At 43.2% G+C, this 19,418-nt stretch overlaps 1 protein-coding gene across 1 annotated transcript in view; it reads left to right on the top strand.

The window, feature by feature from the left end:
• Positions 1-9,408: 9,408 nt before the first annotated feature.
• Morc1 (microrchidia 1) overlaps positions 9,409-19,418 on the top strand; it is a 199,669-nt gene continuing 189,659 nt past the window's right edge. Inside the window, exons 1-2 of the mRNA NM_010816.1 lie at positions 9,409-9,574; positions 15,447-15,500. Of these exons, the coding sequence (NP_034946.1) occupies positions 9,513-9,574; positions 15,447-15,500 (116 nt within the window). The 5' untranslated portion in view covers positions 9,409-9,512. The remainder of the gene's footprint in view (positions 9,575-15,446; positions 15,501-19,418) is intronic.

The following is a 19,418-nucleotide window of genomic DNA, read 5'->3' on the forward strand; positions in this document are numbered from 1 at the left end:
CCCTCTCTCTATATCTGTTTTGTTCTTATGTAGTCTGAATTTGTAGCCTAAGCTAGCTTCAAACTCACAGCAATCTTCTTGGCTTGGCCTCTTAAGTGTTAATATTACAGGTGGCTGTCATGTCCTGGTTATCTAGCTTTCTTGAAGAAAGTTTTGAACTAAATGGATAAAATTTAATGAATACAGACAAGTCCAGTGAGTTCAGTGCCTTGGTGGACTATTGGCAGGTCACAGCGTACTCTGGGGCAGGGTGATGACTACCAGAGGGACTTGGAAAGGATTAATATTCATAACCAGTGGTATTTAAGAAGAGTTTTATCTGTGTAGATTAGGTATTAACAAAAATGAATAGGGTCTGGGGAGATAGATCAGTAAAGTGCTTGCAGTGCAAATGTGAAGATGGTTGGGTCCTCAGAACCCACACAGAAAGCTTAGCAACAAGAGGAGGTCATGTGTAATCCCAGCACCCTGTAGACAGAAATGAGGGGTCCCTGGAACTAGCTGGCCAGCTAGAGTACTCACAATCCAGATTCAGTCAGAGATCCTGGCTCAATAAATAAAAAGCAAGACACTGGATGTCACCTTCAAGCCTCTACATGCAAGCTACACATGTATGCCTTTGCAGACACAAACATTGCAAATTAAATAATAAACAGGAATGGTAATGTTACTCTAAGCATGGTGGCATCCACACACTTTAGCATGGCAGTGGTAATGGCCCATCCATAGACAATGGGGTGAGGAGCTTTGGGAAGCAACTTCCCTATTTAGTTCTAACTGCTTAGAGAATAGAGGTAATTGTAGGAATGGGAAAGACAATCAGGGTTTTAAAGAGGCAGGCATCCCCTCAAGAAGAGAGAGACGAATCTAGGCTCTATAAAGATGCAAATGAGGAAGTCCTGAGTAAGCAGACTTTCAACAAGTGCCTCCTTTCCTGCTCTCAACCTTTGTACTTGCCCTGGAACTGGATGGTCTGTGCTCTGGAATGCTGGCTCTCTGGTTCAGAGTGCTTGCTGCTCCTGCAGAGAATTTGAGTTCAGTCGCCAGGACCTACTTTGTATTGCTCACAATGGTCTGCAGCTCCAGCTCCAGGGGTGACCCTACATCTTCTGACCGCTGTGGGCACTCACTAGCACGTGTTCACACATAAATAAAAATAAACCTTAAAAGAAAATTGGGAAAAATGTGGAATTTGGAAGGCTAAGAACGTTATGGAGTCTTGTATACAATACCTTCCATCTCACATTCTGTTCTATTCTGTTAGCTCTTTTCTTCCCTCTTCCCTTCCCTTCCCTTCCCTTCCCTTCCCTTCCCTTCCCTTCCCTTCCCTTCCCTTCCCTTCCCTTCCCTTCCCTTCCCTTCCCTTCCCTTCCCTTCCCTTCCCTTCTTTTCTTTTCTTTTCTTTTTTCGACTCTGTTTCCCAATAGCCTTTCATGATTTTCATTCAGAGGCTTAGAAAGACAATCCACTACTGACCATACTATTAAGATATGTTCTCTGAGCAAGCCTTCTTTCTGGACAGGGCTTTAGACGCCATGGAAGCTGGGGCTGGCCTGCCAGTGTCTCTGAGCAAAGAAGGCAGAATAAGGTTCATACTCTAACTTGGAGCCTTGAAACTAAGTGTGGCCACATATAGTCCACGTGGCAATTCTCCCCCGCCACACCCTCAAATTTCTCTCTGCTGTAAAATGGAAGTTCTTAGGGCTTGTTGAAGATATTTTATCCTCTAAATCAAGACCCCAGGGAAGAAAGCTCAAGGCAGAGGATCTCTGAAATCACAGAGAGGCTCCTCTTATTTCTGCATGTTATATTTTTTTCATTATTACCATATGATTGTTATGGTGAACCAAAGGTAATTATAGCTCAATTGCATAATAAGGTCAACAGAAACTATTCTCAAAGTGTTGTCCACTTTGTTTCTATATATAGTGCATGCCCTATAATTCTTTTATGGCAACATACTTTGATCTCATCTCAAATAGTAGCGGTTTAGCACTGTGATATTGAAGAGATATGAAAATAGTAGAAAAATTCAGATACTAAGCAATTTAATTCCACTAAAGTAGGTTTTATTTTTTGTTTTGTTTTGTTTTTTAATATCTTATACTAGGCAGCCTCCAGATCTTGTTGCAGCATAAGACGGGAAGATAGAACAATTACAGGTAAGTAAGGTCCCTAGACTCAAATGACCCATTTGAGAGCATACAAGACAATTTGATCCATTTCAGAGCTCTGCAATTTGAGTTAGAAGACATTTTAAGAGATGGTACTTTTTTTTTTTTTTTGTAACAGCAGGAAAAAAAAATGTGCTTTTCTCTCCTTTGGAATTGCCAGTGACTCAGCACACGTTGGTAAGTGCTAAGCCCAAAGGCCAAGGTACCAGTCTATCTTACGTGCGTGAGACTTTTTCCTACCTTTGGACTTTAAAAAAGATTTTCATTAAAGAGTGTTCCAAAGTTCAATCCTCTTGTTTTGTCTCTTTGCTTTCTAATAGGGAGCCAAAGCTGCTTGCACTGGTTTTTAAAATAGTTTGCTAAAGTTGGTGTGAGTTTAAAAACTTGCACGCACTTCCCCCCATTATTTCCAAGAAAAATAATTCCAATCCCTGTATTGCCTTTTCAGATCCAGGCTGTGACTAATTGGTAGAGACTCATGACATTGACATTCCAGAGTTCCTGAGTTTCATTCCTAGCAACTACATGGGGGCTCACCACCATTTGTAATGATCCGATGCCCTCTCCATATATATATATATATATATTTTTTTTTTTCCTGAGACAGGGTTTCTCTATGTAGTCCTGACTGTTCTGGAACTCACTTTGAAGACCTGACTGGCCTCGAACTGACAGAGATATGCCTGCCTCACCAGTTCTGGGATTAAAGGCATACATGAAAAGGCATACATGAAATACTAAGTTTCTTGTGACTTTTTCTACTATTATTAACTGACTTCTTACTATCCTCCAGCTTTCTAGCTTCTGATTTCAGAGGGACTCTGGCTCAACAGCTTCACTAATATTTTCCATAAAACAGAATTATATTTCGTTGAAAAAAAATGACAACCTGTAATCTACTTCCATTAAGGAAAGGAGAGGCATATATTTATTTTAACTGCATTGACAATATTACTCTTTTTGGATGTCCTGCATAATGACAAATTTTACCATACCCAAAGTGAATTGATTCTTTCCTAATCTCTCAACCTAATAATTTTGTGTGTGTGTGTGATTGGCTTAATGCTGTTAATGAGGTCATATGCTCAGGAGAAAACACCTAAAACCCAGTAGGGTGTTGGTTCCTGCTTCCTTTCCCGATTCTCTTACACCTGAGAAGAGCTAAGTCAGATTTTGCACATTCCTGTGACTTCTCCCCCTCTTCCCTTTCTTTATTTTGTCCTGTTCTGTTTGAAGTTTTAGCTTTACAGCCAGGCACTCCAGTTCTGCTGGGATATGAAAACTGCCTCCTCAAGACCCCTCGAATATCACACCCCTCTCGTCCTGCCTCGCTGCACACACCATAGTCATGGATATAAAATTCTCAATAAACATCCAGAAATTTTACACGTTTCTCTTTTTTTCCCCCTAAATGACTCCTGTGTCTAAAAAGCTCATCACTAATCTGTTTATCTCACAAGTGTAAACTTATTTTTCAAGGGGCTGCTCTATTGCATCCCGCTCGACCGGCAAGAAAGACGCAACAAACCAGAATCTTCCGCGGCAAGAGCTTTATTGCTTGCTTCTCAGGAAGATTCCGAACCGGGAAAATGGCGCTGCTTTTATAACCCGCAGCGTGACGTTTCAGCACCTGATATGGCGTGACAGCTCCCGATTCGTTGCTTGCCCATCACCCCACTATTACACCCCGAGAATAGGAGTGACTAGGAGTGAATTCACTCTTGCACCTGCGTACAAGGCTTGTTTACTAGTTAGGCACAGCGGAGGCCTGCGCCATCTTATAATGGCGATTGCTCGCGGCACACACGGCTCTCCTCAGAGATTACTGGCAGCATGCACGCTATTGCTCGCAGCATGTACCGGCTTTCCACACTGCTCCAATCTCAAATTTTCAAACCTTCTTTGATCTCTTCTAACCTGCTTCATGACTTGGAGACTTGACTTCTTCCAGATCGTCCATAATACCTTCACTCCGTAACAAATGCTTATGAACTCTTAGGGTCTGGGCCCTTTCCTTCCAGTCTTGTTAGAGAGGCAGGGAAATGAGAAGGTATGCTTAGATGCTGCAGCAGCTACTCTTCTCCTGCCGAGATAAAACAGCAACACCAAAAGCAACTTATAGAAAGAGGAGTTAATTTTGACCTATGCTTCTAGAAAGCTAACGGCCATAATGGTGGGGTGGCATGGCAGCAGGCTACTGAGAGTAGGAAGCTAAGAGATCACCACATCTTCAATTATACACACAGAACAGTGAGCAACCAGGAAGAGGGGCAGGGCTACAAACCCTTGTACCTATACACCCACTGGCATACTTTTTCTAGCAAGGCTCTACCTCCTAACAGATCCATTATCTCACAAAATCAATGCCTCCAGCTGGGGGGTCAAGTCCTAAAATACCTGTGAGCCCATGAGTCTGTGACAGGATGGACTATTTCCTGCCCATGCTACCATGGATGCCTCTGTAGCTAAGATCAAGATGTGAAGAGGGGGTTGTATTAGTCAGGGTTCTCTAGAGTCACAGAACTTATGGATAGTCTCTAGATAGTAAAGGAATTTATTGATGACTTACAGTCGGCAGCCCAATTCCCAACAATTGTTCAGTCACAGCTGTGAATGGAAGTCCAAGGATCTAGCAGTTACTCAGTCTCACGCAGCAAGCAGGCGAAGGAGCAAGAGCTAGAGCTAGACTCCCTTCTTCCAATGTCCTTAAATTGTCTCCAGCAGAAGGTATAGCCCAGATTAAAGGTGTGTTCCACCACACCTTTAATCCCAGATGAAAGGCATAGCCCAGATTAAAGGTGTGTTCCTTAAACTCGGAGATTCAATCTTCTGGAATCCATATGCAGTATGGTCAAGATCTTCAAATCAAGATCCAGATAAGGATCTCCAAGCCTCCAGATAAGGGTCACTGGTGAGCCTTCCAATTCCGGATTGTAGTTCATTCCAAATATTGTCAAGTTGACGACCAGGGAATAGCCACTACAGGGGGTGATCACCGATTCTGGAGCTAAAGTGAGAAGTCAGATGCTCCCTTCCTTTTACTGGCCTCCTCCACCAAATTCCTGAATATTGAGCATGGGATGTGGGCTTGGAAGGCAGTGGCCGACTTTCCCATGTCACAAGCTGGAGGCCATCCTCATGGAGACAACTGTCACAATGTCTTCCATTCTGTAGCTTTGTAGTCATAAGCCTGAACTTCCTTGTCCGGCAGGGCCCTTTCCCTTAGACCCCTCTATGCTTCCCAAACATGTTATGAACAATGATGTTCCTGCTACCGTGAGTAAACAGAATGGTTTCTAATGCCTACATTCACATACTTTGTCTCTATCGAACTCCTTTGAAAGTACAAAGTTACTTGATTTTTATATTGTCACAAAGAACAAACTCTGCTGAAATAAATGTCTGATTTGCATAATGAGCCTGTAGTTTCTCCAAACTAAGTGCCACACTCCACAGGAGCCTCATCCCACTATACACACCCCTCTCCTAATGCCCCACCCTTCCCAGGCAGCCTGATCTGTCTTGTTTGCTCAAGATACTCTGATCTCTCAACCTGCTAAATTCTGGCTCCTCACATCTTGTCTCTGCTACCTTTTCTGTGCTGATGGGTGCTCATGTCTGTCATACCTGCCGACCTGTCACACACATTCAGCACAAGAAGAAAGGAAAGTTGGAGTATCCCTCCAGTAGTAACCATTCCACTGCTGCTGTCCAGTTACATAAGAAGGGGTGACCCCAGACTTTCAGTGACTTCTGAAAGTCACTTAGGAGTAGTCTTGGATATGTGTACCGGAAAATTCAATTACTGGGACTGGAAAAATGCTGAGTGGCTCACAACCACTTGCAACTCCAGCTTCAAGGGATCTGATATCCTTTTCTGACCTCCACAGGCACTTTCACACACATGGCACACATGTGCGCACACACACACACACACACACACGCATACACACACACATACACACACACACACACACACACATACACACATGCACACACATACACACATGCACACACACACATGCACACACACATACACACACACATGCACACACACACACATACACACACACACACACACACGCATACACACACACACACACACACACACACATTAAAAATCTAATGTACTGACACTTAGGATGGATGGCAAGTTTAGTTTTCTAACAGAACCCTGGAGATGCATATCTGCTGGTGAGTGACCAGTGTTTGGGGCAATTTTATGTCTACCTCCTGATTTTTCTTTTTCTTTTTTTTTTATTGGATATTTTCTTTATTTACATTTCAAATGTTATCCCCTTTCCAGGTCTTCCCTCTGGAAACATCCCATCCCATCCCTGCTCCCTCTGTCTCTATGAGGGTGCTCCCCCACCCACCCACCCACCCACCCACTCCTGCCTTCCCACCCTGGCATTCCCCTACTCTGGGGCATCGAACCCCCTCAGGCCCCATCTCCTGACTTTTCAATCACAGATGCAAAGATTCCCAAAGGTCCAGGTACTGTGCTTGACTTCGAGCCAGCTTTTATCAGGAGAGAGAAAGCTATCTGAGATACCACTTAATGCCTTTTACATTTTTTGTCTCTTTCATGATGCCTGCCCCAGGCAAGCACCTCTAGTGACAAGATAGCCCAAGGGGGCAAGTTTTCAGCTTTGCCATGGGAAGAAGCAGGAGCTTTGAGAATCACTCTAAGGTTGGCGCATGCACAGCAACCATTGTGGTTTCATCTCCAACACCTTTGCTGTGCTTGGGAAAGCTCCAGGCGTCTTATTTTCCCACATTGTGCAGAGGTGCCTGTCGCTGTGCTACAGTTGTGATGGCTGGTTATAAAGGTCACTAAGAACTGCGAAGACACTCATCATTGACCAACATGCAGGAAACTGGGAGAGATGGAGGCACAGTAAAGAGACTCAGACTTGAAAGAATATAAGAAACTTAGCCAGGATGCTATATGTAATTTCCAGAACTAGTGGACTTATTCCAACTGCCGGTCATTGGCCCTTTCAAATGTTGTCAGCTTTACAGCAGCCATCTTCCATGTTTATTAGAATATGCTAATAATAGCATCTGTCGTTCTTAGGAAATGGCAGCCCTTCTGGATGCCAATTCAAACTTCAATTTTCAAATTTATCAACTTTATTCTGAATTTAAATGTGGTTCTTCAAAAGTAATGAAATGCTCATTTATCCATCCTCATTTAAATGAAAGAGAGTGACATTTTGTGTAGCATATGTAGTCACAAACCACAAAATGTTTAGTTAGAGAGAGCTGAGGTGATTCTCTTTAAAATCGGGATCAATCGTGAGAGGATCAAATGGTAGTCTCCTGTCACCTCCTCTGTCTGTCTTTATGTTTGCATTCCTATCATGAAATGGTGTTAAAATGAATCTTGAAGCAGGGTTGGGGGAAATAGGCCAAACGGGGACTGCCCTGAGTATACCAGGAAGAAGAGTATGCTTAGATTTGACTGTACAAGGGTGACTGACAGAGGAGGGAGGCTTTTGGGATGGTGCCCTGTGACTCTCAGCTTCTTACTTACCTACCAGCTCCATGGACTCCCCTCCCCCACATCATCACATTAACCGGCACTGCCTGTGCATTGGGGCTACATACTGACAGCAGGAAGACTCTGCTCAGATTATTAGAGGGATTGCTTCTGTGATAATTGGATCCTTTTCTCTGGTAGATATTACAGCCTTTACTAATTACAGGCTAGTGGCTCTGGTGCACCCTCCCCTGGCCTGCCCCAGCCCCAAGTAAAGTTGCTCTGAGACAGCAGTTGGAAATGGGAATTATAAAATAAATCTGCAAGAGGCTCTTTGAGCTTTTCTTTCCCATAAAAATATGAAAATAGAATATCATTTGTGAAGTTCTATTGAAGGAAGACTTGGGAAAGATAATTTAGGTTGTTTAGCAGAGGGAGTGTGGCTATTGAAAGAGCGCCAACCATGGCAGCCACGGTTAAAAGACAAATGCAATCAGGAGAAATTACTCGGAATGTTTACGTTCACTTTCAGTCTGCAAATTAAAGCAGAGCGAGTGTTCCTTTGGGTTGCAATTCAAATTCCCGTTTCCTCCCCAGATCCCTATAAATGTAGCAGCTGAAAGAGACTTCCTCTCTTCCTACAGTGACTGCTCCACACTTCACACTTTTGCTTCTATTTTCTGAGGGCTTTATTGCCTGTTTGACACTTTGAAATCACAAAACTGTCTCCTTCAGACTCTCCACTCAAGAGTCTCTCTGACTTTGGGAAGAGTATGTGAAATACTCGCTGAGCAGAACTGAACCGCGTTAGTCTCCAAGCCAATCAGCCTTCGCCTTGGATGGGTCTGACTACATCAGAGAGGTCCAGTCACCTCTTAGCCTATCAGTCATGTCCCGCCATCATCCTTGACACAAGTTGCTTCCTCTTGGGTTTTGGTGACTTAGAATTCAGGGCTCAGTTGAGTCTACTGATGGGATTTGGTCACAGGCCAGCAGTGCAGGTGTGAGGACAAATAGAAACCTATCGTGACCCCTGCAGATGGCGACAGCTGTTAACATGGAGGGAAATGCCTGCATGTCGCAGCCTGTCTAAAGTCTGCTATCTGTCCTCAGCTCTTCCTCTTGCTTGCCTTTTTCTCACCCCGACCCCCCAATGTAGAAGACGCAATTATACCCAAGATATACAAGAGTGCAAGTGGACCACTCAAGTAAGAAGAAATGACTTTATCTTTCTGGGGCTCATGCAACTAGGGGGGAAGGGGCAGAAAAGAAAGGGGGAGGGTAAGAGCTCTCTCTTCTGATTCAGTTACAATGTCCTACTTTTCAGATGGACAGTGATGGAAACTGCCAGCAAGAGGGAAGTCTGAGGTTATAGAAATCCCACTTCTGAAAAAAAGGCCAAACCAGACACTTTCTAACAGCTTTCAAGAATCTCCCAGAAGGGCCTAGCACGGTGACACAGTCCTTTAATTCCAGAATGTGCGGGACAGAGGCAAGTGGATCTCTGTGAGTTCAAGGCCAGCCTTGTCTAAATAGTGAGTGCCAGGATACTCAGGACAATGAAGAGAGATCCTGTCTTAAACAACCACAACAGAAGCAAAACAACAACAACAGCAACAAACAATAATAGCAGCAGCAGCAGCAACAACAACATCAAAATGAGAATCTCCATGAGAAGAGCCACATAGCAGGCTGAGCTTCAGCGCTGAGAACACCAGGGGGCGAAGGCGTCTGTTGAGCTCCCACTCTGCAAGTGAGCCAGGCCGTACGCGTGGACGTAGGCGTGGGCGTGGGCCAACAGTTTCCGGTCAGACATCCACGTCTTCTGTTGTCCGCAGGTGGTGCCTGAAGACATGGACAAATATGCCTTGCTGCAGAGGGCTAAACTGCATCTGGATTTCATCCACGCGAATTCGTGAGTTTCCAGAGGGGTTGGAACGGGGTAGTTTTTGTCCACGTGCCACCACCATACTCAATTGGAAAACAAAAGCTTAATGAACTTGGTAGGACTGCTTTAAGAATGTATTTATGCTGTGTGTGAGGACTTAGCAGGGAAGTCGTAACTCTATATCTGGGGATAATAACTGAATAATTTTGATGTTCTTCAGGTAAAGCCGAGTGGAAGGATGGTCCCATGTTTATCATTTAACAAATTTAAATATTGGCCAGAAAAATTGGAACACTTATCCCCCATCCTTTCTATCCTTACTCCGACACTCTGGAAGACACTGTTAAAAAAAAAAAAAACAACAAAAAACCAAAAACAGAGTAATTCGCTTGTGTAGATTTCAACAGCAGTGGGCAGTAATCGGTACTTTTCCTTTTGTGCTGAGTCACATGTGTTTGCTGTCTAACTAGCTGTTATGCTGTCAGACTAGAGGCAAGACAAGGCAGTTGGGAGAACCAGCTGCTCTCCCAGGGGACTGGGGTTCAATTTGAAACACTCACAGGGAGACTCACAACCCTCTGTAACTCCTAACACCATGTTCTGGCCTCCTTGGGTACCAGGCATGCACTGTGATACTCCGATGTACATATACCGAAACACCTTTGCACAAAAAATTAAAAATAGAAAAGAAATATCACAGTCTGTTCCTAACCATGACAATGGACCAAAATCCCCCAAGTGCATCTTTAAAATTTGGGTTAATACAGAACTACAAATGAAAATAAAGATCTGACTGTGTTGGTATATCTTCAGCTCTTCCTATGCATAGAGGCCTGTTGTAAAGTTGAAGATGGAGACAAGAGTAAGAGATGAACTAGGATAATAATACAGACCACTTGCAACCATACACCATGATGAGCAGAGCAAAGCAAGGTCATGATCCTACTTAGATGGGTACACCACTTAAAGTATGGACAGCTTATTTCTGGAACTTTCCAGTTAATATTTTTGGAGTGATACAAAGGGTAATGAAGATCCGCAAAAAAGTAAAACCATGGGTTAGAAAAGGCTACTGCAGTTAGGTTGCAGAGGCAAGTGACTGAATTTTGTCACTTCGAGTTCGGCACAGTACAACAGTGGATGGTATGTCTGTCATTCATGCGGTGTGTTGGTGTTTAGGAATTACCTAGTAGTTTGTTATTTACTGAAAGTACCAACTGATAAGATGGATGGAGCAGGTTTTAAGGACAGGAATGGAAGTGTGTAGAGATCCAGGAGAGGGTTGTCGTATTTTGTAGGACACTCTGAGATTCTAAGGTAACAGAGGAGAATAGGCTGTGCTAAGCAGATGCATACCTGCCATGGAGAGTGGTTTTAAGCTGGAAGGATGGGCTGTCTTCTCAACTCCTTGGCTGACCTTCATCCATAGAAATAGGGGTAAAACTTTTTGCTTAATATTTGAAATAGGGTTTTGTTTTGTAACCCAGAGTGGTCTCAAACTTCAAATCCCTCTGACTTCGCCTCTCACATTCTGGGATGGCTATATGCAGTATTCTGTTTCCATACCCCAGAATCATACCCTATAATTAAGCTCGTGCTTTCTCTAATGCACTCAACAATTCTTTCCATCCTTTCTGCCTTTGACTTCAGCCCAAGCCACACGATCTCTCTTGTGACCCGCCCTCCACACGGCCTTTTAACCAGTGCTGTGCTTCAGACCCCAGCTCCTCCTAGGCCCGTGTTTTCTGAAGCTTCCAGGCTGAACTTTTGAAAAGTGAACCGGATAGAAAGGCCATTCATCAAAAACTATTAACAGCGCTCTCCACTTGGTCTTAAACACTTCTCCTCAGGGGCTGGAATTCCTATATGATCCAGACATGCCTTTATTTTAGCCTGTTCTCTGTATCCATCAAAGGTTTAGTGTGGTCTCAACCACTCTTTCCTGCTTTGGGATCTTTACCTGTTTGGAGAGTTTCCACCTTGGCCCTTCAAAAGATAGAGTTCTGTCTGCAGGGGTCAGATGAGGTATTAGAGTCTTCGGTGACTTTCCATTCCATCCTTTGTAGTCACTCTTTCTTGTTACTGCTCTGAAAATAGCCCTGCCCAAGCTCTGGAAACTTGTCTTCATGTGTTTGTGTATTTTCTATGTACCCCATGATTTCCTTGTAGATTATGACTTGAATTCCAAGAAGGAAAGACCCAGTCTGTACACAGGGGGGACACGGCTAATGTTTATAAAAATCTCTTGAATGAGCTAGCACAGAAAGGCCGTTAGGGTCAGAAGTTTTACACTTTAAAGAGTCAGGGACATAGCTTAGTGTTAGAATGGTTGCCTAGCACTGAGGCAGGAGTGCGTGGGTGGGTGGCAGAACACCTTCATAGAGGCGGGAGAGAGGGGAGGAGACAGGGAGTTTGTGGAGGGGAAACTGGGAAGGAAGTGGGATAACATTTGAAAGGTCAATAAATAAAATAACCAATAAAAAATGAAAAAAAGAATGCTTGCCTAGAATTACTGTGAATTTCTAGTGGGTTGGTTATATTTTAGACAAAAAAAAATATTTATAGTTTGTGCGTGTGTGTACAAGTGTGTGTCCATGGATGTCAGAAGAACATGTCAGACCCCTTGGGACTAGAATTATTGACAATCATAGCATCCGGTTTGGATGTTGGAACTGAATTCAGACTCAGATTCTTTAGTCTAGAAGAATGGCAAGTGCCTTGAGCCACAGGGCCGCATCACCAGCCCCTGCACTTCAGTTTTAAATTCTCTGTGCTTGTGCTGTAGAGCATGTCTTTTATTTAAAACAGTGTTTTATATTTTTATACTAGTTTCCTCCCATGAAGGACAGCTGTCTATTGGTGGCTTAAGAAAGCTAATTTAAAAGTAGCTTACAGAATACTGAGTTTAATAAGGTATTTTATGCACATATGCCATTGTACTTTGCTTATATGGCCCCCTTCATTACACTCTAGTCTTCCTGCCTCCTTCCTGTTGGTCTTCCACCTCCCCCTTCTAGACTGTACATATGAGAAAAGACACATGAAATTTCTCTTGTCTTTAGCCACTCCCATTACTCTCTCATTCTCCTTTTGCTAATGCTTATTTTAAAATAAATTAGAAAATTTAAAGAATAAGTGACTCAAAAGTCCTTTTCTTAGCATCTGAATTTGAAGTTAAATTTGGCTTATGTGTGTGCATTTTGTTTTCTTTGAGACAAGGTTTCTCTGTATAGCCCTGACTGTCCTAGAACTCACTTTGTAGACCAGGCTGCCCTCAAACTCAGAGATCTACCTGCTGCCTTCTGAGTGCTGGGGTTAAAAGCATGCACCATCATGGCCTGGCATGTTTATTTTTATTAAGTATATTTAAGCTAAGGTGCTGCCCAAGGCTTGAAGTTCCCATTAATTTATTTATTCACTTTACATTCTGATTGCAACCCTCCTTTCTCTCTGTCCTTCTTTCACACAGCCCCCCTTCCTCCCTTTTTCCTCTGAGAAAGGGGAGGCACCCTGGATACCACTCCATCTTGGCATATCAAGTCACTGTGGGACTAGGCACATTCTCTTCCAGTGAGGCCAAACAAGGCAGCTCAGTTAGGGGAATGGGATCCAGTCAGGCAATGGTTTCAGGGACAGTCCCCATTCCAGTCATTGGGGAACCTTCATGAAGACCACGTTGCACATTTGCTCCATATTCTTGTGGTGGGAGGATGGGTCCAGCCCATGTTTGCTCTTTTGTTGGTAGTTCAGTCTCTGGTAGCCCCCAAGGGTCCAGGTTAGTTGACTCTGGTGGTCTTCCTGTGGAGTCCCTGTCCCCTTAGATTCCCTCAATCTTTCCCCCAACTCTTCCACAAGATTCCCTGAGCTCCATCTAATGTTTGGCTGTGGGTCTCTGAATCTGTTTCCATCATCTGTTGGGTGGAGCTCTCAGAGGATGGTTGTACTAAGCTCCTCTCTGCAAGCCTAACAGAGTATCATTAATAGTGTCAGGGATTAGAACTTGCCTATGGGGTGGATCTCAAGTTGGGCTGGTTACTGGTTGGCCGTTTCTCAGTTTCTGCTCCATCTTTATGCCTTCACATCTTGTAGGCAGGACACATTTTGGGTTAAAAGTTTTGTGGGTGTGTTGATGTTCTTATCCCTCCACTGGGAGTCTTGTCTGGCTGCAGGAAGTGGCCAGTTCAAGATCCTTATGCACCACTGCTAGAAGTCTCAGCTAAAGTCACCTCCCTGAAACCTCTCCTCTGTTACTTCCTAGAAATGCTGCCCCCACCCCGTTTTGATTCCCTTTCCCCCAGCCTGAAGTTTTTAACATTTCAATGGTGATTTTCCCCCCTTGTGTGCATGCACTGTGGGGTGTGTGTGTGGGGTGTGTGTGTGTGCAAAGTTATGTAAATATCTCTTTTGTTTCTGCTCTCTTGCTTCTGCTACATGTTTACTACACATAAAGAAAAAATTGCAAGCTAGATTTTTGTGCTGAAGTTGGTGGCTGTGTGTCCACATCAGGAAATGGAAAGCAAGCACCTGATGCTGTCAGGAGCCTGCTATCACCCACAGATCACCCTTCCCTGCAAGTATTGGAAGTGGGGAACACAGAGAAAGGCCAGCCACCATGTTCTGGAGAAAATATAGCATTAGGGCTGAGGAGGGAGTCCATAGGCATCTGGGAAGCCCACTCACAAGTGCCTTCTCAACTTTGGAAAGGCTCCATACAAAATTATAGACAGTGGGGTTGAAGAGGGTGCCTGCTAACTTCTGTATCCACAGGTTTTTAATATTCTCCAAAAATGATTTGTTCATAAATACTATTATTTATTAAATATTTAAAAGAAACAAAAACTCTACTTGAATATTTAAGAGGTGACTTTAAAAGATCAAAGTGATTTGTAGCAATAATACATTCCTTGGTGTCTCCCTTTTACTAGGATATTTGGTAAGACCTGTTTGTAGAACAAAATATAACCATATGAATATATGAAAATCATGCAGTGAAGCCCATTTCTTTGTGTGCTAACAAAATGCTAATGTTGAAATAAGCTAAGGGGCTGGAGAGATAGCTCAGCAGTTAGGAGCACTGACAGCTGTTCCAGAGGACCCCAGTTCAATTCCTAGCATCTGCATGGTAGCTTACAGCCATCTGTAACTACAATTCCAGGGAATCACTTATTTTCTTCTAGTTTCTGCAGGAACCAGGAATTCACATAGAGCACACACTTACTAACAAAAGGCCCATATACATAGAAATATAAACAAATATTATCTTTAAATGGTAAGCCAGGGAGTGGTGGTACATGCTTTCAACCCCAGCACAGGGGACAGAGGCAGGTAGAACTCTGTGTTTGAGGCCAGCCCTGTCTACAGAGTGAATGAGTTCCAGGACAGCCAGGACTATTTAGAGACACTCTGTCTCAGAAAAAAACAAAGACTAAATCAACCAACCAATCAAAAACAACAACAACAAAGCCCACAAACAAACAAAAACCAAAAATAAAACCAACAAAAAACTTAAAATTAACTGAAAAATGTGTTCTTCCTTTAGCTTTAAAATATATAGGATCTATTTCAGAATCTTAGCAAGTAGTTTTTTTTAAGATATCTTAAAACTAAATTTGATTAAAATAGAATTCATCATCTATGTGTTACACACTTATACATACTAGTTGTATGTTAGGTAAATATCATTATTGCCTGTATATTTTCCAAGCATACTTAGTGTTGGTTATCCCTCCTCCCTCCCTCTCCTTCTGTATTGTTCTTCCTCCCCTGTCCATAATTGAATCCCTCATCTCCTCTTAATTGGTGAGCTGTTTAGAGTGGCAGAATGTTTGACTGTATCTGAAACCCTACTCTGATTACATACTGGCCTCACTTTTTTCTTCTCCCTTTATTTCCTCATCAGCACAACACACAGTTTCCTCTTTGGAGCACTGGCTGAGTTGCTGGACAACGCAAGGTAAGATGTATCTGTGAACAAAGGTCACTGGGGAAATTTCAAGACACAACTATAGTCTATTTATATTTGAAATAAAACTATAATGCTATTGAATAAAAAAAGCAAATAAAAGGTGGACATGGCTGTTCCCTAAGGGGATGAAGGAGTTTTGTTGTTGCTGTTATTGTTGCTGTTGTTTTAACTATAGATACAAGATAGAACAGAGAGGGAGAGACATCTGGGAGAGTTTAGAATGAACATGGGCTGGCAGATTGAAAGGGGGCCATGTGAGGAGAGGGGAGAAAGGGGCCAGGAGCCAAATAGGCCAGGAGCAACTCAGAGACCAAGAGATTGGCATAGCCCCAAATGGCTGGGTTAGATAGGAAAGAGAAGCTGGGGGAAGGGCAGCCCAGGAGGACCTTGTAACAGGGAGGAAGGCTGGCAGCCAGAGTGCACCTAGATAAGTTAATAGGCACCTCAGTTAGGCAGGCATTTGTCCTGGGTTTGAGACCTAAGAACTATTATCTCCCATTTGGAATGTACTATAATTTGCTTTCCTATACAATCCAAGTAGTATACAAAAAGACCAAATAAGAGCATCCCATATCTTTACTTAATTTGTGGTGTCACATCTGAAGCTCTAGGAACATGGATGTCTGCTTTTCTCTTAGCAGTTGTGTAAAAGCAGGTATTCATTTAGCTGTTTCTTGAATTATGTATCAGTGCATGCTATGTCTGAAGCCAGTTGACTTTGAAGCCAGTTGTACTTACCAGTAGCTGTTGCTTATATAAATGTGTTTGTACACATCTATATATGCATCTCAACTTGTCCTAGTTGGCTTTCTGTTGCTGGGACAAAGCACTGATCAAATGCAACTTGAGGGGAAACAGGGTTTTATTTGGCTTTCACTTCCAAGTCACAGTCTGTCACTGCAGGGAGCATAGGCAGGAATTTGGAGGTAGGAAGTGAAGCAGAGGCCATGGAGAGGTGCTGCTTACTAGCATGCTCCTGTTGGTTGTTTTTATATGGCTGAGGCTCATCTGCCTAGGGATATACTACCCACAGTGGACTGGGCCATCCTACATTAACTAGTTATCAAGAAATACCCTCTAAAGCCATGCCCATAGAACTCTGTGATAGAAGCTTCTAGACTAAGGTTCCCTCTTCCCAGGCGAGTCAAGTTGACAACCATGACTTGACATCGCATAACTCCTGCATCTCTTCAGTGTCACTCTGAGGTGGGGGATCATTATACCATCTCTACTCACGTAGGCATGGTGTATAGGCAGACTAGGTGGCTTATTAAAAGTTATGACATGGTTATTTGGCACAACTGCTAAAAGTTATTCAGTAGCCATGTGGCTGTAGAATCTAGTACCAAATTTAATGAGTCTGGTGAAGGTAATGAAGCTTAAGTTCCCTCTTTATGAGTTTAAGATCCATCTAGTAGTGTGTTTTGGAAGACTTGAGAAAGACTCAGTTTTGTTTTGGTTTGGTTGTTTCCCTTGAGACAAGTTCTCATTATGCAGAACAGCCTGCCTCAGGCTTCCTCTATAGTCCAGGTTGGCTTCAAATTCATGGTTTCTTGCTGCCTCCATCTCCCAAGTGTTGGGATTGTGGGAACACACGACCACACCTAGCTCACACCTCCATGTCTCAGCTCAGGTGAATACTGACTTGTGTATATTTCTATTTCTTGTTTAAAAAATTGCTTACTTTCTCTGCAGCAAGAAAAGTCAAGAAACACCCTGATGAAGTTTTCTGATGAAGGCTCTTAATGGGGGAGCTAAATTCCCTGTCACTAGTTGATAAGATATCAGGTTCTTGAGCTTCCTCTCAATTTGACCCTTAGAAGTAAGATGGCCTTGTGAGAGCCCATAGAGAGTGGAGTAATTAGCTAACTACCTAGAAATTCCTCCATGCACCAAGAGGGGAATCGGATGCTAGCACTTTTTTGTTTTTTAATTCTTTTTCTGTAAGTTAGAAAATAATAAGTTGTTCAGTGTAGAAGGATTTAATCCAAGTATGGAGCTACCAGGGATGGGGCTAGGATCAAGTTTGGGGTGACTGATGCTCCTACAAGGATTCCCTATCTACCCTTAGATACTGACTGCTTCTGAACACTGTTTCCCAGAGCTTCATTAGCTCTGACTCTGAAAGAAACACATTTTCAGGAGTTGCCAGCTTTCTCTTCTCCTGTGTTTTACATCGTCATTTAAGCGAGAAGGGTAGTTAAAAGCCGAATGTAGTCGGAAGGGTTCTGGGAGAATACTCTTTACATGGCAGAGGATACGGGGTGACGGGGGTGGGGGGGTGGGTGATGGGTGGGGGAGGAATGGAAGACTGACTTGGCCTCAGGCATGAGGGAGAAAATGGAGGAAACTTCTCTGGGCTGCCTTTGTGAACCCCCAACTCCAGCCCATCTCTTCTTTGCACTGAGCCTGGAAAGAAAAGGAAGATAAGGTTCAAGTAGCAAGAGGCAGGCTGGGGGTGTGGTGGGGGCTTGTTCAATAAAGGACTGGCCTCATGAAATCCACGGTGGGGTCACATACTCCCCCCACCCCCCACCCCCCTGCGATAGTTGCAATTCCAGTGCTGGGGGTGGAGACAGCGGCATTTCCACGCTTACTGGCCGGCTGGTCTATTCTAATTGGTGGTGAGATTTTTTTCTTGAAAGGGATAAATAGTGTTGTTGAAGATGACTGTGAGATTTCCTCCATACTCTACATACCCTTGTGAACATGCACGTAGACACTGACACCTACCCATATGAGCATGCACCATCTCTCCCTTCCTCTGCCTCTCCCTTCCCCTTCCCTCTTTCTCTCTACTCCCTCCCTCTTCCTCTACCCCTGCCCATCTCCATTTCCCCTATCTTGTCTCCTACTTTCCCTGAAGTGACATATGGCAGGTATCTTCATAGGACTGGGCTGTTCCTTCAGCCTTGCTTTATACCACTGTTGCCCTTGGGGGACCGCCCACATTGGTCTTTTTTTTTTTTTTTCTGGCTTTGACAGACACTATGTTTTTTTTTTACCTTTGATTAGATGCTGATATTAAATATCAAAAGAAAATGTACATTTATTATTTTATTTAAGATGCTCAGTTGGTCTCATGAAGGATTTTCTAAACATCGCTGTTACTCTAATAAATAATTTTGCGTCATATTCAAGACTTTAGTGATTTCCTGTGGATGTATATATTAGAACTTATGTATCTTTTTTTAAAAAGTTTTTATTTATTTATTATTTATATGAGTACACTGTTGCTGTCTTCAGACACACCAGAAGGGAGCATTAGATTCCATTACAGATGGTTGTGAGCCACCATGTGGTTGCTGGGAATTGAACTCAGGACCTCTGGAAGAGCAGTCACTGAACCATCTTAACCACTGAGAGCCATTTCTCCAGCCCCCAGAACTAACGTATCCTAAAGGAATATCGTATAGAGAAGAGGAAGGAAGGCTGGTGGCAGAGAAAGCAGCGCTGGAGGTGGCTAGTACAGTAATGATCCAAAGAGAACATTTCCTGGGCCGAAGCAGAAACACTTTATAAAGCATCCAGTGAAGAGTCTATATAAACAAACTGTTTCTTTAAAACCTTTAGTCTCTGCTGGGAGTGGGGCTTAGTGAAGGAATATTTATTCCCATGTGCCTGGTCTTATATTAGTTGTCTAACACACAAGAAGAGAAAAACAAACAAAGAAAGAAACAAACCTATCAAACATTTAGCTTTAATCCAGTGGCATTTACTGAGCGCCTGATGTGTCCACAGTTCTTAGCAAAAGGCACAAGTGTATAGTGGAAGGATTGACAACTACATACAGGATCTGGTGAGGACTAGAAGAGAATAAAGTCAGTATCCCACTCAGTGCTTGCTTTATATACAGGGAATACTTGAGAAATGGCTGGGATTCTTGCAGAATTTGTATGTTATGAA

The sequence above is a fragment of the Mus musculus genome, chromosome 16 (genome assembly GCF_000001635.26).
Source record: "Mus musculus strain C57BL/6J chromosome 16, GRCm38.p6 C57BL/6J".
Lineage (NCBI taxonomy): Eukaryota > Metazoa > Chordata > Mammalia > Rodentia > Muridae > Mus > Mus musculus.